Genomic DNA, 23731 nt, shown 5'->3' with positions numbered 1-23731 from the left:
GGGGGCAGGGCGGTCAGAGCTGGGAGCCCCCGGGCTGGGGGCCGGCGGGGGGCAGGGCGGTCAGAGCTGGGGGCCGGCGGGGGGCAGGGCGGTCAGAGCTGGGAGCCCCCTGGCTGGAGGCCGGCGGGGGGCAGGGCGGTCAGAGCTGGGAGCCCCTGGTTGAGTCACAAGGGACTGGCTGTAGGCACCGGTGTGCAGTGACACCTTGCTGCTTGGTCTCGGCATCGTCGGCATGGCAGGGAGGGGACAGCCCTACTCTGCAGAGCAAGGGGAAGAGTGGCCGGGGCGGGAGGAACCCCTCGTCCGTGGCTTGGCTGCAAGCCCAAGCGCCCAGCAGCGAGTGGACGCTGCAGGCAGGGACGCAGGTGCCAATAGGCTGCAGCCTCCGCCACGGGCTGCGGGCACATGCTCAGCGGCAAGGGAGGTGACGGGCCCAGCCGGCAATCAGGGATGGAGAGGAAACCAGCTCACCTTCTCACCCCGCGCCCCCTTCTCTCCCTGCAGGGAAGAACCGAGAGAAACGTGTTAGAGGCCAACGTCAAATGGGTCAAGAGCAAGAGCTTGTGTTGCAGGTTCTGTCTGGGTCCCGGAACCAGAACCGGAGAAGCGCTGGGCAGGGTCTGCATTCGCCCATTCAGCCTGGGAACTTCTGCCAGGCTTGTGCCCCTGCATCCACTGTTCACCAACCATCGTGCAAACAAGTCTGTGTTGGTGTGAGCGGCTGGGGAACGCCTGCTCTTCGCACAAATACCCAAATTCACAAAAGCATCTGCTATTGGCCTGTCTCCTGTTCCAAACCGTCCAGTCCTCCAATCAGAAACAATACCATGTGGCTTAGGCGACCATTCACACACCAGCACTAACCCGCCGTGAACAGGTGGCATGAGCCAGTGACAAAGGAACCAACAACTGGGGATGCATCGGAAGAAGTGGGTTTTTACCCACGAAGGCTTAGGCCCAAATAAATCTGTTAGTCTTTAGGGTGCCACCGGACTCCTTGTTGTTTCTTTAACCACTGGGAATAGCCTTTGTTCCAGTCCAGCTCTGCTTGTGGGCCGGAGAAAGGGCTCCATTCATCTCCTAGATGACTCACAATGGATAGCTCCCCCGGCTCGGAGCAGAACCCGGACAGCTGGAGGGAATGAGCGTAACAGCTGTTGGACTTCAATAGCTGAAAGGACCACAGCCAAGACAGGAATCATCTCCGGAAAATTCCACCTCTGTTACTACCCACGCCGGAGAGGACTCAGAGGGAAAGCCTCTAACCCGCATGTCCCCTCAGCGCTACTTCCAGCTTGTCTCCTTCTGAGCGTCAACCTTTCTAGGGCACCTGCCAGCCAAGTATCTCAACCCACTTTACAAGGGACAGTAACGATCCCCATCCTATAGGCAGGGAGGCAAAGATCCCATACCCTGGGCCTGAGCCGAAGCTCACGGACATCAATGGAAAGGTTCCCGTGGACAAGTGAAGAACAGAACCCCGGTCCCCCTGCCTCCCAGACCCGTGTCCCCTGCCCCGTCAGTGGCCACATGGCTAATGCCCAAGAAGCAAAGCTAGAGCCGTCTGCCTCACTTTCTCCTGCTCAGTTTCCCTTCCTGGTTCTGCTCTGGGGGGGATTCCAGCACCGCGGGGGAGGAGGGGTAAAACAAGAGGGAAAATACCTGGTTTCACCAACTGAATGAACATTTCTGTTCATACCCAAAGGTTATTTTTCTCCCCCTTCTACTTAAATCTAGATTTTGGGGGCCTAACAAGACTACATTGACAGTGTCCCTTTCAGAGCCCCCAAGGCAATGCTGGATCAGTTCCCAGTGAAGTCCAGAGATGCCTGGCGTGGGGGGTGAGCTTTCCTGGGGACCCCTCTTTTGTCACTTCCCCCGGGGGGCGGGGGTTGCTGAAGGGCAGTTCTCCGGACCAATCTTCTTTCTATAGGGCTTAGGTCGTTATCTGGCCCCCCAAGTGCAGCATCTGAGCGCCTCACCATCTTTACCCTCACAGCAGCCCCGTGAGGTAGGGAGTGCTGTTCTCCCCTCTGCAGAGATGGGAAACTGAGGCACAGAGCCGGTAGTGGAGCAGGATTGCCAGAGCACCAGTTCCCGGGGAGGAGAGCTGGTCCAGCGGGGAAACGCAGGGATGGACCCATCCCTCCCCCCATCAAAAAATCCTTCTCTTTCAGCAAATAAGGCCCCGGTGGGCTGCGGGCGAAGTGATGGGTGAGGGTGATGGACACCAAGGTGATGGAGGTGACATGGAGAGAGAATGGGCTAACGCCATTACCTCGTTTAACAAGGTATCCGTCCACTTCTCTCTCACCGGGGTCGAATCAGAGACAGGGAGCCCTCAGGGCGAGGGGAGGAGCTTGCTCCCGCCTCTCCCGACATGGAGGCCGCCTGCATCAAAGCGCAAAACACTGTCAAAGACGCAGCCCTTCCCAACAGGCCAGATCCTCGGCCGGTGTGAATCGGCGCGTCTCCATCACGGCCAGCGGAGCCTGGCCCACTCGCGCCGGCCCAGGAGCTGGCCCGACGGCTCTAGCGGCGTCACCAGGCCCGACGTTCCGGGGCGGCACCGTCGCGCCACGACATCCCCGGTGCCCGGGGGATGCCGTGTGGCAGCGTCGCCAGGGAAGGTCGCGTGGGGTGAGGCCTGTCAGCGGGGGAGCGGGAGCACAGTCAGTCTGCTGTCTCAAGGGATCGAACAGCCGGCGCAGCCCGATTCTAGCCTGGTGGTTTCGAGAACACCCTCCAGCAGACGCAGGGCTGCACCTTACGTACCGTCAGCCCGTTGGATCCAGGCACCCCTGGCATTCCCCGCTGCCCTTCGCGGCCCTAGGGGGAGAGCAAACAGCAGAGATGTGAGGCAGGCGAAGCTTTACAGATGGGGAAACCGAGGCACGGAGCAACTTGGCCACCTTCCCAGTATTGCCCGACAGATCAGGGAACAGAACCCAGGAGTCCTGCCTCCCCCAGCCCTGCTCTGACTAGCAGATGCATTCTGGTTAAGGCAGCTCCTTAATACAAGGTGCAGAACTATGAGTGGCATTGATCCTGCCTGTGTCCTGGCACTGCAGGGACTGCACGCGCCTGGGCTCTGTTGTAGGGTCAGTAGCCGCCCTGGCTGTGACTGTTCCATCCAGGCCAGCACTTAGGGAGACCCCGGGCCGTGACACCAGCCAGCTCAGGCTGGGCCAGTGGGTCTGGAGACCCGGGGACAACCACAGCATCTGTCTGAGTCCAGCAGCCCCAAGAGTGGATCCTTTTTCTAATGCTTACAGCCAGGTCTGGTCTCTTCTCACCTGGCACTGAGAGGCCTCGGATGGTTGCACAGTCCAGCGGGAGGATCTAAGCCCCGCACTGAGCTAGGGGCCTGGAGAGGATTATGATGGGCTGCTCCCTTTCCTCTCCCACCCTCCACCCAAGCAGCCAGACTCTGTGGTCCACAGGCACCACGAAACCTGAGGCTCGCTGGCTGGCAGCCTAGGCGGGGGGCTGTGCGCAAGGGGGTGACTGCTCCGGGTAACACGCTGAGGAGGGCGAGGTCCTGGCACCCCCAGGAAGCGACTGTAACATCCCTGAAGCCGCAGAGCTAATGGGGTCCAGTGCTGCGGCAGGTATGGGGTACTTACCGGTGGCCCAGTGATGCTCATCCCCGGAGGTCCGGGAGGACCCTCTGCCCCTTTAAGGCCAGGGGATCCCTGCAGGGAAAAAAAGGAGTCACATCTGGGCCAGTCCCAGGGTTGGGGGGAATCTGCTCCTACTGCAGGGACGGGGTGGAGTCCTCATGGGACCGTGGCTCAAGACCACAGAGTGAAGGTGTGGCTCAGCCCCCCGGGGTCTCCTGGCTTTGACCACTAAGCCACACAGCCCCCTCCCCTTTCCCGGCATCTCCCAGGGAAGTCTCCACTGCAGGGGAAGCACCCAGCTGCCGCAGCTGACTCGGCACCAGGTGCAGCCGTTAAACCTTCCGGCCCACGGCGAGAGGAAGGGCCATTCCTGGAACAGAGCATGGGGTCGTAGAGGTGCAAGCTGGCCTGGGCAGCCGCCAGCACCAACCCACAGTGCCGGAGATGGCCCACGGTGCTGCAGGACGCCAGGGCCAGATCCCAAGGTCTGAGCGTGCCATGCCCAGAGCTCTGGGGGATGCATCGTGCCAGGCGCTCCCCAGGGGATGCTTTCACCCCAGGAGGAGGTAGATTGTCCCCCTGCTTCTGTGTCACCGTCGCCCGCCCACTTCCATCCATAGAGCAGTGCACGCGGGCTCCCCGCTGGGACAGAGCCTCGTTCCCTGTGTTCCCAAGTGCCCCTGACCCCGGGGGAATCTGCAGGCAGCACGGCTGGCACTGCAGGGCAATGCCGACTGGCCAGCACTAGCCAGTGAGATGCACAATGTCCTGCACGGGCGCAGGGCTAGCCCAGCAGGGCTGGAGTGCAGGGCCTTGGCAGAGCTGGTAGGAGGGTGGCAAGGGCTGGGGAAGCAGGAGCAGCTGCTGGCTAGGAGCTGCGTGAGCCCAATGCCCAGCCTAGCGCCGGCTCCTCAGACTGGAGGTAGCCAGCAGACACGTCCCCTGCTGGTGCTAGGCAGGCTGCAGCCAGCCACCGCAGCCACTCCAGGTACGGAGCGTGACATCCTCCCTGATGTGTTCACAAAAGCCCTCCCCGAGGCATGGGGCCGCAGCCGGGGGCAAATAATAGGGACACGGTCCCAGCCCCGAAACTCCCCCACCCCGTTCCCAACAGGGCCGGGAGCTGGACTCCAGCAGCCCTGCAGCCATCTGGCAGGATCCCCGGCCAAGCCCTGGCTTATCCTGCGTGCTAAGCCCCGGCTACACCATTGTGTCTGGCCACTCGCTGGAGCCCCCTGCCCCGTGGCTTTGCCCGGCGCCGTTCCGCAGCCACGCGTGGAGGATATCGGTGCTAACGGCTGCCGCCTGCACGGTTAACAGCCGGAGCGGGGCTGGCTGGGGGCCAGATCACCGGCAGGCAGCGCTGCCGGCAGGATGGGCTCCACAGGCAGGGAACAGGCTGGAGCCCCGTCACCCTGCCCAACAGACAACAGCTCCCGGCCGGGGATCTGTCACTGCCAGACTATAGAACAAATCCCGCAGTCACCCACAGGTGCTAGGGGAGGGCTCCGTGCCAGGCCGGGGGCTCTCACCTTGGCACCTTTCTCTCCCACGGCGCCTACCGGCCCTCGAGGTCCAGGGTGTCCCTGGGGGGCGAAAGACGACAATCAGCAGCTCCCTTTGCTTTCCCTGCAGAGCGCCTGACGCCACCCGCTTTAGGAGAAGAGTCGTTGGCTGCCTCTAGTGGCTGGTCCGTGTCATAGGTTAAGGAGTCTACTACCGCTGCCCGCTCACAGGTATTTGCAAAGACGACTAAAGGAGTTCAGCTGCCATCTCCCTCTGGGATTCCATGCGACATGGGCTCCCTCAGGCGCGCCCGTTAGCTGGCAGCAGCCGTAGACTCGTTCACCTCGTACGTGGCCCAGCCTCGGGGAGGCTCATGCTGTTAGATGGGAAGGGGCCTGGTTCAGACCTTGCTAATGGCCCAAGCAGGGTGAGTTTAAGCTTCCTCAGGCAGACGTCAGTGGGGGGCTGAGGGAAGAGCTCAGGACTTGGCCCAGCACGTGGGACCCTCAGGCCCCCTCCCCGCTTGAGGGGCAGCATGTTCCTGGAACGGCTGGGCCACAGCTCCGGGTTCCTCCAGCGACCCAGCATGTCTCCAAGCGAGCATGACTCTGAGAACATCACGTTGTGTAGCGAGTTGTGTGGCACCATGTGCACCAGTGCAGCACAGCGCTGGGAGACGCTATTGTGCATCGCACGAGTGGTCCAGACTGGCATTGTGCGGTGGAGTGGCATGCAGAGTAACACAGCACCGTGCGACGCTTCCACACCACTGCCCGTGCTGCACAGTGTAACCTGTAGCAGCGTTGTGACATTACACAGAGTAATGTTGTGTAACCTTGGCGACAACGTCCTATCCAACAACAGGTAACACAGCCCGGTGTGACACTATGCAATGCAGGGCTGTGTCTGGCCTTGTGGAACCCTGCACGGCGTAACACTGCGTACCGATGTTGTGCGACACCACAGAGCCTCACCACTCATTGGCACGCGGGCCCAGCATGGCAGGGAGAAGGTTAGATAATATATGGATCATATTGGGAAATTGGCCCCTTTTCAGGACGTATAAACGCTCAGCGGTGACAAAGCATCTCTCAATTATATGACATGCCAGGCAGGATATACGGGGCCACTCCAGGGACCTGAAACGGCAGCAAAACTCTCAGCCTTGGTCATAATTTAAAGTGTCTGCACAATATGGTTTATGCTGCACGTAACAAATCCTCTTCCCAGGCACCCAACCGGCCCTGGATTCCTCTCCCTTGGCAAGGGAGGCTGGTCCTTTGAAAGGGATACTGGATGGAGGAGAAGTCTGCCCCTTCCGTGCCCCCCACCCATGGAGGGACGGGCAGGGGCCTATTTCTCTTGTCAGGACGTTGGATGGGGAGGAATGAAGGCATACTCACAGTAGAACCGGGCAGGCCTGTCTCCCCGGGCTCCCCCTAAAAGACAGGGAGAATTGGTTGAGTCTCACTCTAGCAGTTGGTTCCAGCACGAAGATAGAGGTGCCAGTGGGGGTGCCCATCAGAAAATGGGGGGGATGGCAAGATGCCACCCTCCCCACTCCGTTCGCAGGGCAGGGATCAAGCCGAGCCTGATACTCGACTCTCAGCTCTTGTCTTTCCACTCAGGGTTATCCCTGATTCAGGCCACTGGCCTCAGCTGTGTTGGCATCTCCTCTGCCCACCTCACCCCCAAATGCTTCCCCAGGTTCAATGATGTGGCACAGCAGCAGAAGCAGGGGGAGACCCAGAGCTCCAGGCAACCTTCCCAGCCAACGCCTGGGATGGGATGAGGCTCTTCTGCAAGGGTGGGGGCGTCAGAGAAGGGTCTTGTGCCCACAGACTGAGAGGAGGCAGGCGGGCAGGGAGACAGACACAGAGGAGCCCGGCCAGCGTGAGCCGCAGGGAGGTGAGTGGGTTTCGAACCAAGCAGGCAGATTAGAAGCGGATCCTGCCATGCACGGGGAGACCCTGGCACTGTCCGAGGAGGAAAGTAATACCAGCCGAGCTCTGCTGGGCCCCGGGAAGTGGGCAGCCACGCTCGCTCGGGGGGTGCCGGAGCCCCGGGACTCAGGGGGGCTGCAGGAGCCAGGCTGGGAGGTGGCGTGGAAGCAATGGCACCACTGGGCAATGCCAGAGACGAGGCGAAAGGCAGGGCTGGAGCTAGCAGGGGCTGTGGGGGTGACACGCTGCTCCTTGGGGGATGGTGCTGATGGAGCAGACCCTGGGCGACCAGCTTGGTGCTGAGACTCACCTGCGGACCCTGGGCGCCGATCCCGGGGGGGCCTGGCTCGCCCTAGAGAGACCACAGACACCGGTGGATGGAACAGCCCCAGGTTTTGGCAATCCCCATATGACAAACCCCGTTTCTGCCCACACTCACCTGCAGCCCCTTCAGACCGGGGGGCCCCTGAATCCCAGGGAGTCCAGGTTTGCCCTAAAAAACACCCCCCCCAGAAACGTTAGCCTAGGTTGTTCAGCAGGCAGCCGACGTCTCTGATCAGGGACCTCGCCGGTGCGGGGGGGGGGTGAGCGAGGGGCACTCACGGGTTTCCCAGGCTGTCCAACGCCCGGCAGGCCACGGTCCCCTTTGGCTCCGGGTTTTCCTGGCACCCCGACCACATCTGAGAACTCTCCCTGGAGAGCGGGGCAGGCGTCGCAGGCATCTCCCTGCGTGAGGGGGATGGAGAAGGGGGCTTGGGTCAGTACACAGGAAACGGAGACCAGTGCGGCAGCTGGGGACCGAGGGAGGTGGAGGCACCGACAGCCCCTCCTCGCCCCAGAGAGTCACATCCAGGTTCAGCCCGAGGGGGGTTTGAACTTGCCACCCTCGGCTTCAGAAAGCACCTGCCTTGCTCACTGGGACAGAGGCACAGGGGCAGGACTGCCAGGGGCCACTAGAGAGTGGCACGCAGCACCCCTGGCAATGGCTGAGAGCCACCGTGCTAGGGAGGCGCGTGGCTGGGGGGAGGACGGCGACCAGCTGTTTGTTCTGCACAGTGGATGCCTTGCGGAGATGAAGATTCCCCTTTATGGAAAGGACACGAGGAATGTGTGTGTGTGTGTGGCGGGGGTAGGAACACGGGAACAGGAAAGCTGCTCCCAGCACGGGAGGGTCTCCCTGCTTGGGGGTGCCCCAGAACAGAGGGCTACTTGACCAGCTCACAACGGGCACCGCCGGGAGAAGAGACACTGGCTCCATGTGGCAGTGACAGCCCCCGAGAAGGCACAAATTGGGCGGAGGGTGCAGGGGGAGGGTGTCTTTTGATAGTGGGGGCCAGTACTGACCCATAGCTTATTCCCAGGTCTGACCCTTAGCGAACTGGGCTTTGGCTGCACCGACCGGCAGAGCTAGCTCGGGGGGGGGGCACTCACCTTTTCACCTTTGGGCCCTGTCGGACCCCTGACGCCAGGGTCACCTGAAAGCCCCGGCAGCCCCACTGAGCCCGGTGTGCCAGGGTCCCCTGGATTTCCTGCATCGCCCTGGACAGGAGAGCAGACAAAGAGGATGTGACCCAGAGGAGCACAGGAATCCCGGCCCCCTGCCTCCCCTGGGTCTCTGCCACACTCTCCTTGGAGGGCTGGGTGCCAGCAGCAGCAGAGCGAGTGCTAACGGCCTGGCAGCGCCACTCGTGCGATGAGCTGGGACAGGGCGACAGTGCTCATCGGCAGGACCCAGCAGCCCCAGTGACTCTGATTCCCCAGGAGCTGGGCACTCGCTCAGCCCAGCCCGTGCAAAGGGAAGCCCCCATGCTATGGGGGCAGGGCTGGGAGATTCCCACAGCTAGTGACCACGTTCAGCGACACCCCTTCCCTCCCTCTCACCTTCTGTCCTTTCAGTCCAGGCTCCCCAGGTTTGCCCTGGGGGAACAAAACACACAAGGGAGGAAGAAACAAGCCAATCAGACAGGAAGGAATGGAGCCAGCCCCTCCCACCGCCCCCAAAGACCCCCCCCCATTCCCAGGGCAATGACGCACCCCTTAACAGAGAGGCCCCGAGGATGCATACCAGGAGGGAGTCAGGGAACATGCCCACAACCCCCAGCCCCACCCCCAGCCCCCGCCCCCTGGGCACCAGCGGAAGGAGCAGAAGGCCGGGTGGACAGATGCTGGCACTCGGCAGGGCCTGCCAGTTTGGATTAACCATTTCATTGCCGGTTCGTTCAGCACCTTCACTGCCCCTCACAGCCCCCTGGCACATCAGGCAGCATTACAATCCCCTGCCCCCATGCCACGCACTCCCCCCCCCCGTTCCTATCCCTCCTCCTCTCTCTTACCTTCACCCCTTCCCCGGCCCTCCCTGCCCCCCGGATACGCCCCGCTGACTCACCGCTCTGCCGGGCACCCCGATGCCAGGCAGGCCTGGCTCACCCTTCTCCCCCGGAGCACCAGGCACGGACACCCCGATCACCTCCCCTTCGAGCGCCTCTGGAGGAGCAAGGCACTGGCCACACGGCTCTCCCTGCGAGGGACAGGCACCAGGGTCAGAGCGAGGCGGGGGCTGGGCCCAGTGCCACCTCCCGGAGTCCCCAGGCTCCTTACTGACAGTGGGGACTTCAGCAAACTCCGTATGGGCCATTTCAGCCCTGTGGGTCCTTGCACAGCCCCTGGGGAGGGGGACGGAGCGCGGTGCCCGGCACCCATCAGCCCAGAGGGGAACGCTGCTCCGGGCCCAGATCAGCAGGGAGCGGAGGCGGTTCTCATGCAATGGCTCTTCAGCGAGACGAGTTTAGAGGGTCTCAGGCCGGTTCCCAGTGGGACAGGTGCCCACAGCTCGCAAGAGCTACCGTGGTAAGTGGCTGCCTCCGGAGCAGTGCCCCGGAACTGGAGCTCCTCGCTCAGCCCTCCAGCTAAGGGGTGGGGGGGACACTCGTCCCTGTGGGCCCTGCTCTGTGGCTGGAGGGAGTCCAGGAGGTACCAGCTGGCTCGGCGCGCCACGGAGCTCACAGGGCAGAGGGATTTCAGCCTAGCTCCACTGCTCTCACCCAGGAGAGTGCTGGAGATCCCACCCCGCCTTATACAAAATGGGTCTGTCCACGCCTGGGCGGCGGGCGCCTGGCCACCCAAGCAGAGCTGCCCACTCTCACCGCGGGTCACATGCACTGTGCACAGGTGGAGATGCGGCCCTGGCCCCAGGGTGCCCCGGGTTTTGCTGGTGGGGAAGGTGAGCCAGGCCAGCCTGGCTTTATGTTCTGGCCAAGGCACCAGTCTCACGTCAAGTGGCTGCAACACCTGCGCTGGGGACGCACCATCATGGAGGAGCTGGGGGGGGCGCTCGGCTGAGAGAGGGGACTCTCAGGAGACACCCTCCCACCCCAAAAGAGCTGCCGGGAAGGAGTTTCCATAAGAGGCTCAACAAGGGCACAGCTCTAGGGGTGAGCACTGGATGGGGGAGCATCCCTGGCCACTCCACCCCTGCTCCTTCTGGAACAAGGGTTTCCAGGATCTCACCTTCTCTCCTTTCAGCCCTGCAGGCCCAGTGTCCCCTCTGTCACCTGGATTTCCCTGCACAGAGAAGCAGCAGCTGAGGTGAGACAGGCACCTGTAAAGCTCTGCTCATATATGTACACACCCCTACACACACACACATACACACACGCAACAGGCCCCTGCAAACCCACACACACACACACACACACACACACACACACACACACACACACCCCTACGTGCATACACAACAGACCCCTGCAAACCCACACATGTACACACACACACATACACACACACACGACAGGCCCTTGCAATCCCATATGTGCACACACAACAGGCCCCTGCAAACCCACACGGGTACACACAGGCCTATACACGCATGTGACAGGCCCCTGCAGTCCCATACGCACCCATTCTCCGTGCCTACCCACGGGACCTCCCTGGGATCCGCTCCACGTCTCCGTTACCCCTCGCCCTGCACCGATTCGCTGATTCCCACCACGTTACTGACACTGTGCTCAGTTGCCTCGGGAGCCTCTGCTGTTGTTGCCAGTGGGGCAACGACTATGTCCCCACAAGAGGGTGCCCCCCCCCAGCCCCAGGGCATCCAGCTCCCGTACTCACAGGTTTGCCGGCCGGTCCCGTCTTTCCGACCTCTCCCTAGGAAGCAAAGCGGAGAGCGCAGGGGGTCAGGCCCGGAGGAAGACAGTGACCACACGGACCCAGCGCTGCAAATGAGCACAGGGCCAAGAGGGTCACAGTGCCATGAGTTTAGCTTCGGTGCGTCCTCAGCCTGGCTCAGGGCGTCATCGGAGAGCCGCAGATTGCCAAAGCCAGGTAGGGGAGGCCCAGCAGGGCGATGGGGCTCCTCGGTGCTGCCAGCGTGGGGCAAAGGGAGCAGGGCAGGGGGCCAGGGTAGTGCCCGAGGAGTTTGGGGGCAGCAGTGAAGGGAACGTTGTTATCCCCAGTGCAGAGAGGCGCTGGTGAGAGCGACGGGGAAGGGCCAGGCAGGGTTTGCTGTAACCGATCCAACCTCCCACCTCCAAGGTTCAACCCTTCACGTTCAGAAACCCTCCACCCCCAGGGGGAGCCGCAGGCAGGAGGACGAGGGGACTCACCTGCTGCCCCTTGGCTCCAGCCAGCCCAGAGACCCCGGCTTTACCCTGCAAGACAAGCAAAGGATCCAAGTTACCCCTCCAGCAGGAGGATCCCCAGGAGCCCAGCAGAGCCCTCTGCAAACCTGGAGAGTGGAGAGCCCCTGGGGACGAACCGGGGAGGGAGCAAGGGGTTCATCCCGGCACCAGCTGGGCCGAGGCAACAGGGAGAAAAGGGGCATCAGGTGTGGGACGCAGTAGGGACTGGTGTCTGGGGGAGAGGAGAGCAGGGGAGGACTTTAGGTGATGGACAGGACCTGAGCCAGGAAGGGGGGTGGGGGGAGTCAACACCTTTGCCGGGGAAGCTGGACAAAGGGAGAGAGCCGGCTGGAGGGGTTTTCGGTTTCAGTTTTGGGCTGGCTGGGAAGAGGCAGGAAACCCCAAGTCTGGGGTCTAAGATCCTTGCCCCCCGGAGGGACCTGGCTGAGGGGTCCTGGTTGTACCTACAAGCCCTGCTTGGGACTGTGTTCCTGTCGTCTAATAAACCTTCTGTGTTACTGGCTGGCTGAGAGTCCTGGTGAATTGCAGGAAGTGGGGGGTGCAGGGCCCGGACTCCCCCACACTCCGTGACAAGGTGCCAGGCTCCTTAAGGCAGCAGGGAGAAGAGGAAAGGACAAGAGGCGAAGGGGAGGGGGGCACAGGCCCTAGGGGGCTGGAGCAGAGCTGGGGGTAGCAGCCAGGTTTGGATAGGAGGCTCTCTGGGGTTGGATTTAGGCCCATCTCTGCAAGAGAGGAAGCTCAAACTTTCCCCAGAGCTCAGACCCCGCCATGGGCATGACCCGCCCCGGAGGACCGGCCTGCGTCCCGTGGCTGCTCCATGTTCTCTCCGGCTGCTTGCCGGGGACTCCCTCCTTTGGCTCCAGCAGTCAGAGGCCCAAGATCTGAGCACAGATGGTTGGCGGGATCTGACCCCACTGGGAGGCCAGCCAGGAGGCTGGCCAGGGGCTCAGATCCAGTGGGTTAGTGCAGGTAGGGAGAGCTGGGGACGCTCTTGGCTGAGTATGCTGCATGTCCCTGGGGAGGATGGGCCATCTGGGCTGAGAGGAGCCTTCTCATGACCTCTGCGGAGCCGTGGGGGCAGGGCCCCTCGGGCTGTTTGAATGCTGGGGCGCTGGGTCCCTTCCCTCCCTCCCGCCAGGTGGGGCCCGGCAGCTTTTACCATCTGGCTCCGCTCCCCTTCTCCCATCCCTCGCTGCACACCAGGGCGGGGAGCCAGATCCGCCTTCCACGCCCCACTCAGACTGTCCCCAGCGCAGTGCCGGCGTGGGGAATGCACCCGCCCCGGGGACCCTGCCCGGCACAGCCTCTCGCCTGCCCATCCGCGCGCTCGAGCCCCAAGGAGCAGGGCACGTACTCACCGGCAGCCCGGGCAGCCCAATCCCTGGGGCCCCCGGCTCCCCTTTGGGCCCCTCCTTCCCCGGGAGCTGGTCGGAGCTCTGCAGCATGGAGGCGAGAGTGACGGGATTGCACGACACGCAGGGGGCACCCTAGGGAAGGAACCAAACGGCGCAGGGTCAGACAGGCTCCCAGTGCCTCTGCGAGCCATAACTGGGTAACGGCTGCAGGCCAGACTCGGGGCTCCTCTTCGGAGGGGTGGCGACCATCGACGCGGCCTGCGAGCCGAGAGGAGAAGGGGGCCGAGGACACTAAGGATGAGCAGGAGATTTCAGGGATCCGGGCACTCACCTTCTCTCCTTTTATTCCATTGATGCCAGGGTCTCCCTGAAAGAAACCAACACACACAGGGTGTCAGAGGCAGCGACACTTGCTGCCTTCAGAACATTCCTCAGCCAGCGTTCCCAGTGGGACACTGCGGGAGAGGAAGCCGGAGGGCACGACAGCTTCCCCGGACTAGGGAAACGTGCCCAAGGTAACTAGAGTGATGTGGCGGCGTTGCTGGTGCAGATGTGCTGCCCTGGTGCAAGAAGGGGGTTGGCGTCAGAATGACTTTCCCCCGTAACTTGCCGGGGGTGCGTTGGCGGAGCTGCATCAGTGCAAAACCCCTCCAGTATAGAGGGAACCTTCGTTTCTGATTCTCCCTTTCACTGTGGGAGGGGTGGAGAAAGACCATTCTGAATCCCCCCACATCCACTGCCCCCTCTTGGGGGAAACCCGGCAGTGCCCCCACTCCCATCCTTCTGAGAATAGAGCCAGAGGGACGAAATGCCCAGGGTCCCGCTGACTGCCAGCTTTGGGGTCGGGAAGGAATTTTCCTGCAGACCCTGGGGGGTTTTCCGCCTTCCTCTGCAGCATGGGGCACACGGGTGACTCGCAGGGGTGGATTCTCTGTAACTTGAAGTCTTTAAATCCTGATTGGAGGACGTCAGTGACTCAGCCAGAGGGTCTGGGTCTGTTACAGGAGTGGGTGGAGGAGGTTCTGTGGCCTGCCACATGCAGGAAGTCAGAGGAGATCATCACAAGGGTCCCTTCTGGCCATTAAGTCTCTGAGCGGCAGCCACCGCCCGGGGGGTCAGAGCCCTGCTGGATCAGAGGGGTCCCCAGCGCACCCCTCACTGCTCTCCATGGGCAGACAGGGAATTCTGCAACAGCACGGCTAGAACCAAGGCGTCAACTCTCTGAGGCACCCACCCTGTCGCCTTTGGTTCCGGGGGGCCCTGCCTTGTCCTGCAGGGGAAAAAACAAACAGGTGAGACCAACAGAAACACCCCGTGGCTGCACCTCGGCCGGGACTGGCCCCTCGCTCCTGGAGGGGAGCCAAGGGGATGCCCCAGGGGCACATCGCTGGAGCAGGATCAGGAAGGACCCTGGGGGCGGGGGAGGGAACCTGAACGGATAATAGGATGGCAAGAGTTGGGGGATGGGAAGATTAAGAAGTGAGATCCCAGCCCCTGCCCCCCGAGTCTGACTCTGCCTTTGTGGTATCAGCTCTGGGATGGGTCGCAAACCAGGAGGGCTGATTCCCTGGGTCCTGCTGACTTGGGGGCCCAAGAGCTGAGAACAGGCAGGAAGGTTCGGGCCCGATCCTGCCTCTAACCCAGACCCAAGCACAACCTCCTCGCCTCGACCCCATTGCCAGGGAGAGCAAGGTTGGGGGACAGCTGGGTGCAAGGCCTATCCGTAGTCCTAGGTGACAGTGTGGGGCAGGGAGAGGGGTGGCCCGGGGCCATCGGGGGGTGTGGGGTGTTCAGGGGGCCCCGTTTTGCATAAGGACGTGCTCTAGTTAGGCAGCCAAGCAGGGCGAGGTAGCGTCCCCTGCAATTCAGTGCAGGTGCAAACACCACCTCCTTCCACCACCTTCACTTTGCCCCCTCCCTTGTTTCAGCCCTCCGCGCCCCAGGCACGGAGGCGGGGACGGACGCCCGGCTCCCCACAGAGAGGGCGTGTGGATTCTCTTCTCAGGGGCACGGCAGCGCATTCAGACTCACCGATTTCCCCGCTTTCCCCGGCACTCCGGGCTCTCCTTTGGGTCCCGGCTTTCCCGGGAGGCCGACAGCATGGGTCATCCCCTCGGGAATGCTGGGGCAAACTTCGCACGGATCCCCCTGTGGGAGAGAGGAGATGGTGAGACGTGGGTCGCGGCCCTGGGGACCCTCGACTTTTGTCTTTGGGAGCTGCCATTGGGTCTGTGTGGGGTGGTGACCCCACGACCCCAGAGCGCAACTGACGTGACAATGGACCTGGCCCAAACCACCCTGAGCTTTGGACCCAGATCCCAACTTTGGACCAGCAGCAGACGAGCCAATCAGGATCCCTCAATAGCCCCGGGCTGGGGGATAACCGAACGTAGGCCAGAGCAGGGTTGGAGGCTGGGGCAGAGAGTCAGGCTCTGAGGGGTCTTTCTGGGCTCAGGGCTGAATGGGAGGCTCTTGAGTTCCTGGTCCTTGCTGCTGCCTGCATCCACTTCATCTCGCCCTCCTCTCCCCAGCAAGGGCCTGGAGCCGGGAGGCAGCTCCGTGGAAAGTCTCCTGCTTCTCAGCTTCCCCGAGCAGGCAGCTGTGAGGAGGCCCCACCTTGACCCCAGAGGCCTGCGTCGTCTGCGGAGCCCCAGGGTGCACAGAACAGAGCACGCCAGGCCCCCACGTGGTACCCACCTTGTCTCCCTTCAGGCCTGGGACCCCTGGCTTGCCCTGTGAGGGGAGGGAAGATGCTGGTTAGCTTAGGCTGAGCAAACCCAGTCCCAAGGCCTGGGCTGCAATGGGATAGAGGGCAGCAGCCAGCCCCTGCCCCGGATCAGCCCAGCAATCCTGACCCACAGCCCCTGCTATCCCAGCCGTGGGCTCACTCTACCACAGCTCTGCTGGTGCCCCTCAGTCCTGACCCACAGCCCCTGCTATCCCAGCCCTGGGCTCACCCCACCCACTCCTCAGCCAAGGTCCCTCAATCCTGACACGCAGCTCTGGGCTCCCCACACCCAGCTCTGCCAGTGCCCCTCGCTCCCGACTGGCAGCACTCCGTTGTTTCGCCCTGAGCCCCCCAACCTACCCCCAATGCACTTCCCTCCTATGCCACAAACCTGCGTCCTCTCCACATGGCTCTGCTGATGCCCCTCACTCCTGACCTGCTCCCTGTCTCCTTGCCACAGCGGTGCTGGGCCGGCCCTGAGCAGAGCGCCCCCCGGTGACACACAGGGACGTGTGCGGAACAGGTGACCCCCAGAGGGGGCCCGGGCTGGGGTGAGACGTTCCAGCCTTCCAGGCCTAACAGCTAAACTTGAACCCAGCTCTCCAGAGGAGAGGCCAGGGTGTGAGCAACAAGGCTCCCGCCAGGGCGTCACCAGCCCCGTGTCTCACAGCCAGGGAAGGCCACAGCCGTGGGGCCTCTGCACCCACACAGACTCTCTCACCCCCCAGCCTTGGGCTGGGCTCACAGCCCATTTCTGCTTTCCCCACCCAGCTGGGGCAGGCAGCCACACACTGCCCCCCGGCCCGCCAATGCCCACCCCACCTCCATAGAGAGGAGCCTGCTACTTACGGGCTTCCCGGTTGAACCTCCCGGTCCAGGAGATCCGGAGTTACCCTAGAAACAGGCCACCAGAGAAACACAAACAAACTGAGCCCGGGATGGGTCTGACACCAGTGAGCACGGGACAAATGGGCTTTGTGCGATGGGACCAGGGTCCTGGGCTCTGCCCAAGAGAGGTGTCGATACCCCTGGATCCTACCCTATCCCCTGAGAGTCCAGCCCCAGGGCCCCTGTCCACAGCCCTGCTGATGTCCCTTAGTCCAGCCCCAGGCCCCCTACCCACAGTCCTGCCCCGGGCCCCCTACCCACAGCCCTGCCCTGCCCCAGACCCCCTGCCCAAAGCCCTGCCCTGGGCCCCCTACCCACAGCCCTGCCCTGCCCCGGGCCCCCTACCCACAGCCCTGCCCTGCCCCAGGCCCCCTACCCACAGCCCTGCCCTGCCCCGGGCCCCCTACCCACAGCCCTGCCCTGCCCCAGACCCCCTGCCCAAAGCCCTGCCCCAGGCCCCCTACCCACAGCCCTGCCCTGCCCCGGGCCCCCTACCCACAGCCCTGCCCTGTGCACACTAGACAAGCCCTGGTGTTGATCAAAGTGAAGAACGAGCTCATTACGCTACATATGTCACCAAGCCCCCGCACGCCTTCTGGCGTCACCATGGAGACGTGCCAATCACAGCCTGGCGATGGAGCAGGGGCCTCAGGCTCATTTGAGGACAGGGAGCAGTGATGGGCAGCAAGGTTCCCTGGAGAGGAGCCAGAATCCAACTTCCACCCCATCAGCCATCGCCCCGGGACCCCAGAAGCCCTGCCTAACCCCGAGGGGGCACCCCAGAGCATCGGCCAAACCAGCTGCCCAGTTACTCCGGAAACAGCCCTTTCCCCTCTGGCAGGATGGGGATGGATCCATTGTGCAGCATCACATGCACTGCCAGGAGACCCCCCCGATCTAATGCAGGCAAAGGCCTGAGCCACCGAGCCCCGCAGGGAACGTCCTGCCCAGCCAGGCTCGTGCACTGGGACAGCGAGAAGAGGCGCGGCCTGAGCGATAAACCTGCCTCCACTGGGCCTCTCGGACAGACAACAATCCCTGTAAGAAGCACGTCCGCCAGGTCTCTGCAGGGACATGGCGGGCGGGGGGGAGGAACAGGCAGCAAGGTCGACGTTTTAAACCAGAGACGGGCCCCGCTCAGGCCGACTCTCCTGAGCTGGGAGGAGGTCAGAGGCGGCTCCAGACTTAGCAGCTGTGGCTGTCTGGAGTTCAGGCTCATGGCCGTGTCAGACCTGACCCCATGGGCAGCCTGGGTCACTAGATGCAGCTGCACTTACTTTTTCTCCTTTAGGACCTGGAGGGCCACCGGGGTCACCCTGAAATTAACGAGAGAGAGAGCGGTCAGCGCGTTGTCTCCCAGATGGAGCTGGCACACCCCACAGGAGCGGCCTGGCCTCCCCGCGACCCGCTGAGCGGGGCGTCCGCAAGGCACTGAGACGCCCTCAACTACCAAATCCAAACAGCTCGTCCATACGGCGAGAACGGCCTGAAATTCCACGCAGTCCGTTGACCGACAGGATTGCTGAGGCCCAGCTCACTCTTCCAAGCGGCCAGCAGCCGTGAACAGCAGACATGCGTGCCAAAGGAGGGGTGCTAGGAAGCGAGGAGAAGCAATGGAACCAAATCCTTACCGTTTTCCCTGGCAGTCCTATCCCTGGAGGACCTGGTGACCCCGGGGGGCCTGGCTCACCGGCTAGCCCCTCGGGTCCAACGAGCCCTGGATCACCCTAAAACACAAACATGGCTGTGAGCCTGGCTTCTCCATCGGCACAGCCTTCAAATCCCCAGTCACAATTCCCCCCACCCTGAGCCTGCAGGACGGTACCTTCTGTCCCTTCGGCCCCACCACACAGATCTCTCCAGGCCGGCCCTAGCAGGAGAAGGAAAGCAGGGTTAGAACATTGTAAGCTCTTTGGGCACCATCTTTCTCCGCTGTTTGTACAGCACCTTGCACAATGGGGCCGTGACTGGGACTCCTAGGTGCTACTATAATACACCTCATCAATAATCACAACAACGGGCTCCCAAAAGGTTTCCCACGGGCACCGAGCAGTGCACGGCCCCGGCACAGATCACAGCCTGCAGCTGTCTTGGTCCTTTGCCATTAAAAAATACAGGTTGATCTGTTTTCTAGGGCATCTGTGGAACCCAGAGAAATGCATCAAGCTGGGATACAAGGAGCCATTGTATCCGCACACATTTACACAGCACCCGCTATCCTGAGGGATCTCAAACCTCTTTGCCATATCGCATAAGAATCACTTGGCCACTCGTGGAATGGACCGTGGCATCTGTCTTGCAGCACCCAGCAACACCGCTCGGCAGTGTGGAACGGGACATGAAGAATCCCTCCCCCAGCTGAGACAACGGGGAATTTAGGGAGGTGGAATATGACTAGGCAGCTGGGAATTTGTGGAATTTTGATTGAACACAGGCACTCAGGGCTGCAGAGTCTCCTCTGCAGGGAGCGCCCTTTTGTGCCTGAGCTCAGTAATGACTCAGCGACTCATTCGAGCCCTGCTGCATTGCTGGGTTGGGACATCGTCACCAGCTAGAACAGGGAGCGGATGCAGCGGAGACGGTAGGAATCTGAACGTCTCTCCAAGGCTAACAGGGAACTGGGAAACCACGAGGAAGCTCCTGGGAAAGCTGGATCCTGCAGCTCCAGGGCAGATTGTATAAAAGGGGAGAGGGGACACACGTGGCAATGAACGACTTACGTCGCGCCCCGGCTTCCCGGGATTCCCTTGGACTCCTCCATCTCCCTTCTCGCCTTTCTGCCCCTGGAGAAGCAAAGCAGAAAACCGCCCGTCAGAGGAGAACCCAGTGCCCCGGCTGTCCCCACTCCTCAGACCCCGGAGCTGCCTCTGCCCCACCACACCTGTAACGGCTCCAGCCTCTTCTCACCCTCAGGGCCAAGCTCACGGAAAGCCCTGCTAAGCATCCCTGTTCCCTCCCCCACGGCGCCCTCCCTGCCCCGCTCCCCCAGGTCCAGACCTTGCTTTTCCCAACCCCTTTTCGCCTCCTGGGCTCCTCTCCCACGCAGGAGGAGATGCCTCCCTGCACAGACGAGCTACCCCCTGCAAAGCGGGGAGAAGCCTCCACCTGGCCCTTCCCCTCCTGGGCTCTGGCCCTGCAGACTGGGAGAGCGAGTTACCTTCTGCCCATCAGCACCGGTCGCTCCTGCTAGGCCCTGTTTGCAATAGAAACAAGGTGGTTAACCCGCTTGGCCATTAACGCCCAGCTCCGTGCAGGATTCACTTTGCAGCAGCTCACTCAGTGATGCGCCCCCTGGGTGCACAGAGAGTTTCACCACAGCCCCCCGCACAGGATCTGGCTAATAAAGATTGAACTCCCACAAGATAAACTTGGCCAGCGCAGAGCGCAGCATCTGAGCGGCATTCAGTGGGATACGGGAGGATATTAAGCCTTGGCAGGGCTGAGAGCCGGCGGTGGGGGGGGGGAATCTCTCCTGCTGCAAAGAGAGGGAGCGTCACAAAGACCTGGGGGTCAGAGCTGAACCCCTGGAGGAGGTAAAGGAGGTGCCAGACAAGCTGGTGGTGATGTTCAGGGTCAGATCCCGAGCTGGGGCTAACGGCCCAGCTCTGCACAAGTCAGTGGGAGCGGTGCTGGCTGGAGCTGGTTTATTGACTCCAATGAAGTTGCAAGCAGCATTTGGCCCAGTGCCATTTCTAGGAGCAGGGCCAGATCCTCGGCTGGCGTAAAAAATGGTGTCACTCCATTGGCGCTTTGCCCATTTACACCCGCGGGGTCTACCACTGGCTTTCAAGACCTCATCCAGGCCTAGGTGGCCTCAGTCAAGCCCGTAGGGGAAGCAGGCTCCCCCAAACGGTGGCCGAGCCGGAGGCACTGCGCCCCTGGAAGGGCCGAGCGGTGGGTGCTGTGTGCAGTGGTGCTGCGGGGAGCCCATGGGCAGCGCGACAGAGAGAGGCCGCCGGGCACAATGCTGACCCTGTGTTGCCATGAGGGAGGAGAGATGGCACTGGCGGGGGGGGGGGCAGCGGGGTGGGGGTGGAGTTTAAGGGGCCGACCGTGCAGACGAGCTTTACTCACCAAGTCTCCTCGCTCCCCCTTCTCTCCCTTCGGCCCCTCCGTGCACTTCGGAGAGAAAAGGAACACGGGGCGGGTCAGAGGAGGGTGGCGCAAGGCAGCGTGAGGTGCCAGGGGTGGCCAAGCCCCACGGGGGATGCCTCCCCCAGGGGCCTGCCCAGAAAGGAGAGCGGTGCCTCACCTGCAAGGGGCCGTCGGGGGAGCTCCGGATGCAGTCCGCGCCCTGCGGGAGGAAGGGAGACGCTCAGAGGGAGGAAGACGACGGGGCTGCCTGGGGCCGGGCTCGGGGGGGGAGGGAGGGAGGGCGCAGAAGGCAGAAACGGGCCCTGCACGGCCAGGAAATCCCTTCGCCACCGGCATGATAATGGGCCAAGCTGCCAGGCTTCGCGGCCTAGGCCCACCCCTGCCTGCAGCCCCCCTTGGCCGGTCGTGGGTGGAGGCTGCACCGGGAGAGCCCCCCCTCCCCAATCTCTGGAGCAGGCCCAGGCCCCGCGTTGGAGTCACATACAGACCAGCCTCATGCTGCTCACGTCACCAGCCCCTGGGCCACCCAGAGGGATTCATGGGCAGAGAGATGGGAACCGGGGGCCATGGGAGTAAGGGCTGGGGGGGCACAGGGTGGGGACCCAGAGCCATCCCATCCAGCCGTCCTGCACAGGAGAGCGTCACCAAGGCACCGGGCCCAGCCAGCCAGCACAGGAGGCACCCAGGGAAGGTCCCGACATGGCCGTGACGCAGGATTCCCAGTGTGCACGTGGCAGCCGTCTCCCGAGATGGGCCCGTCGCCCCCCCAAGCTGGGCAGCTGCGTCTCCTCGTGCCGGGCACATCAACACCACTCACACGCTGGCCTCGCTCCCCCTTCGAGCCGGATGTCCCAGGGAGTCCGCGTTCTCCTTTGCCCCCCTGCAGGAGAGAGCGGGAGTCCCATGAGAGGCACCTGTGTTGCAGAGGGGAATACACGCCCCCCCCCCCCCGCAAGTGTACATGGCCCCAGACGCACACGGACGAACCCTCACCGCAGCATGTATGGACACACACGCAGACACACATGGACGAACACACGTGAATACCTCTGCACGCTCGTGCACTCACTACCAACGGGTGACGCCGTGTGCCTTTGCACGAGCAGGGCGGAGCTGGGCTCTGTCTGTCAGTCAGGGCGAGGACAAACTTACCTTGGGGCCGGGGGGACCAAGCGTGACCTGCACAAACCAAAATGAAACTCATCAGTGCAACCTAGTCGGCTCTGCAGCTGAGCCACCCCCGTGAGGAGGAGGAGAAGAGGGGAGGGAGCAAATGGGTGGAAGGAGGAGGGCCGCCCAGAGGATTCCGGGGGCCCGGGGTCTTCGGCGGCGGGGGGCCCTTCCGTTCCTGGACCCGCCGCCGAAGTGCCCCGAAGACCCGTAGCGGGGGCCCCCCTGCCGCCGAATTACCGCCGAAGCGGGACCCGCCGCCGAAGCGCAGCCCGGTCTTCGGCGGTAATTCGGCGGAGGGGGGCCCCGCCGCGGGTCTTCGGGGCACTTCGGCAGCGGGTCCCGGAACGGAAGGGCCCCCGCCGCCGAATTACCGCCGAAGCGGGACCCGCCGCCGAAGCGCAGCCCGGTCTTCGGCAGTAATTCGGCAGCGGGGGCCCCCACCGCAGGTCTTCGGGGCACTTCGGCAGCGGGTCCCGGAACGGAAGGGCCCCCCGCCGCCAAATTACTGCCGAAGACCGGGCTGAACTTCAGTGGCGGGTCCCGCTCCGTCTTCGGCGGTAATTCGCCAGCGGGGGGTCCTTCTGCTCCGGAGCAGAAGGACCCCCCGCCGGCGAAGACCGGGAGCGGCAGAAGCTCCTGCGCCCGGCCGCATAAGAGTTTGCCGGGCACCCCGGAGCGAGTGAGGGACCCCGCTCCAGGGGCCCCAAAAAACTCTGGTGGGGGCCCCCGTGGGGCTCGGGGCCTGGGGCAAATTGCCCCTCTTGCCCCCCCACTCTGGGCGACCCTGGGAAGGAGCAGGACAAGTCCCGTGTCCTTTTAAAATCATTCAGGGCGACAGTTCAGATGGAGCTCTGGCTCCAACCTCCTGTCCCAGAAGCACAGGTGACCCCAAGGTGTCCAGGGGCACCCTGCCCGCACACGGAAAGGCTTGTGGTATCTGTCGCATGCCCCCTTCTGCCCCAGTTCAAATCCCCACTCCACTGGACTCCGGCTGCCGTGCTAGGGGCAGCAGATAAGGAAAGGCACAGAACTGCTCTGGGTTTTGTTATCAGCCCCGTGTCCTCCATAAAACCCTACAGCCGGCTCACAGCGCCCACGCTGGCCTGGCACACAGGCATGGAGGGCGAATATCGAACAGCTGTGAGCTCTGATCCCTTCTTCTGTCCCTCCTTCAGAGCCCCCTGTGCCCACGCGGCTGCTGCAGGAACCTTGCAAACATCTGGAAGCCGTCAGCGCTCTCCCCCGGCCCTCCCCTCCAGCTGTTCCAGGGGATGTCGGCCAGAGAGAACAGGAGGTGGGTGGGTTCTTTGGAGAAGGCAAAGGGGCCAGAGCGAGCTGAAGCTCCAGCCACCTGAGGAAGGTACGGTCAGGTCCCGGGGGAGCTCTTGGGGAGTGCATGGCAGGCTGGGTTCCAATGGAGCCAGATGCTGCCGGGAAGAATGAAATTCGGTCTGGTTTTGGGGCTGCATCTTCCAAAGCGAAGCTGTGACTCCACAGGGGCTGGGAGCCAATGGGGAGCGAGGGATCTGAGGAGATAGCCCTGCCCCCTCTCAGCCCCACTGGTGGGAGACGGGCCAGAGCCCTCCTAGCCTGGGGCCTCCATCCCCACCCACGCTCCTCCGGCAGGCCGGCCTGCAGCACTATGAACAAGACGGGCCTGCTCCAAGCCCTGCCTCTGTGCAGACCTCAGGTCACCCCTCGGAGGGTCCTTCCTGGGCCCTGTTCTCCGGCCACCATCCTAGAGCCGTCAACCCCTTGGCAGCAACACCAGCCCTGC

At 62.9% G+C, this 23731-nt stretch overlaps 1 protein-coding gene across 5 annotated transcripts in view; it reads right to left on the bottom strand.

The window, feature by feature from the left end:
* Nucleotides 1-23731, bottom strand: part of COL16A1 (collagen type XVI alpha 1 chain) — a 148054-nt gene that overhangs the window by 26200 nt on the left and 98123 nt on the right. For all 5 annotated transcript variants that reach the window (XM_044998125.1, XM_044998123.1, XM_044998122.1 and 2 more), the window contains exons 11-39: nt 21934-21960; nt 21599-21661; nt 20939-20980; nt 20761-20805; nt 19844-19879; nt 19407-19469; nt 18512-18556; nt 18318-18413; nt 17964-18002; nt 16648-16692; nt 15768-15803; nt 15102-15218; nt 14305-14340; nt 13402-13437; nt 13074-13202; nt 11680-11724; nt 11186-11221; nt 10580-10633; nt 9459-9590; nt 8954-8989; nt 8504-8611; nt 7676-7798; nt 7512-7565; nt 7383-7424; nt 6533-6568; nt 5156-5209; nt 3627-3695; nt 2776-2829; nt 472-498 (exon numbers count right to left, since the gene is read on the bottom strand). In XM_044998125.1, the coding sequence (XP_044854060.1) occupies nt 472-498; nt 2776-2829; nt 3627-3695; nt 5156-5209; nt 6533-6568; nt 7383-7424; nt 7512-7565; nt 7676-7798; nt 8504-8611; nt 8954-8989; nt 9459-9590; nt 10580-10633; nt 11186-11221; nt 11680-11724; nt 13074-13202; nt 13402-13437; nt 14305-14340; nt 15102-15218; nt 15768-15803; nt 16648-16692; nt 17964-18002; nt 18318-18413; nt 18512-18556; nt 19407-19469; nt 19844-19879; nt 20761-20805; nt 20939-20980; nt 21599-21661; nt 21934-21960 (1725 nt within the window). The remainder of the gene's footprint in view (nt 1-471; nt 499-2775; nt 2830-3626; nt 3696-5155; nt 5210-6532; nt 6569-7382; nt 7425-7511; nt 7566-7675; nt 7799-8503; nt 8612-8953; nt 8990-9458; nt 9591-10579; nt 10634-11185; nt 11222-11679; nt 11725-13073; nt 13203-13401; nt 13438-14304; nt 14341-15101; nt 15219-15767; nt 15804-16647; nt 16693-17963; nt 18003-18317; nt 18414-18511; nt 18557-19406; nt 19470-19843; nt 19880-20760; nt 20806-20938; nt 20981-21598; nt 21662-21933; nt 21961-23731) is intronic.

The sequence above is a fragment of the Mauremys mutica genome, chromosome 23 (assembly GCF_020497125.1).
Source record: "Mauremys mutica isolate MM-2020 ecotype Southern chromosome 23, ASM2049712v1, whole genome shotgun sequence".
NCBI classification, from domain to species: Eukaryota; Metazoa; Chordata; order Testudines; family Geoemydidae; genus Mauremys; species Mauremys mutica.
This window is presented reverse-complemented; position numbering and strand designations above follow the sequence as displayed.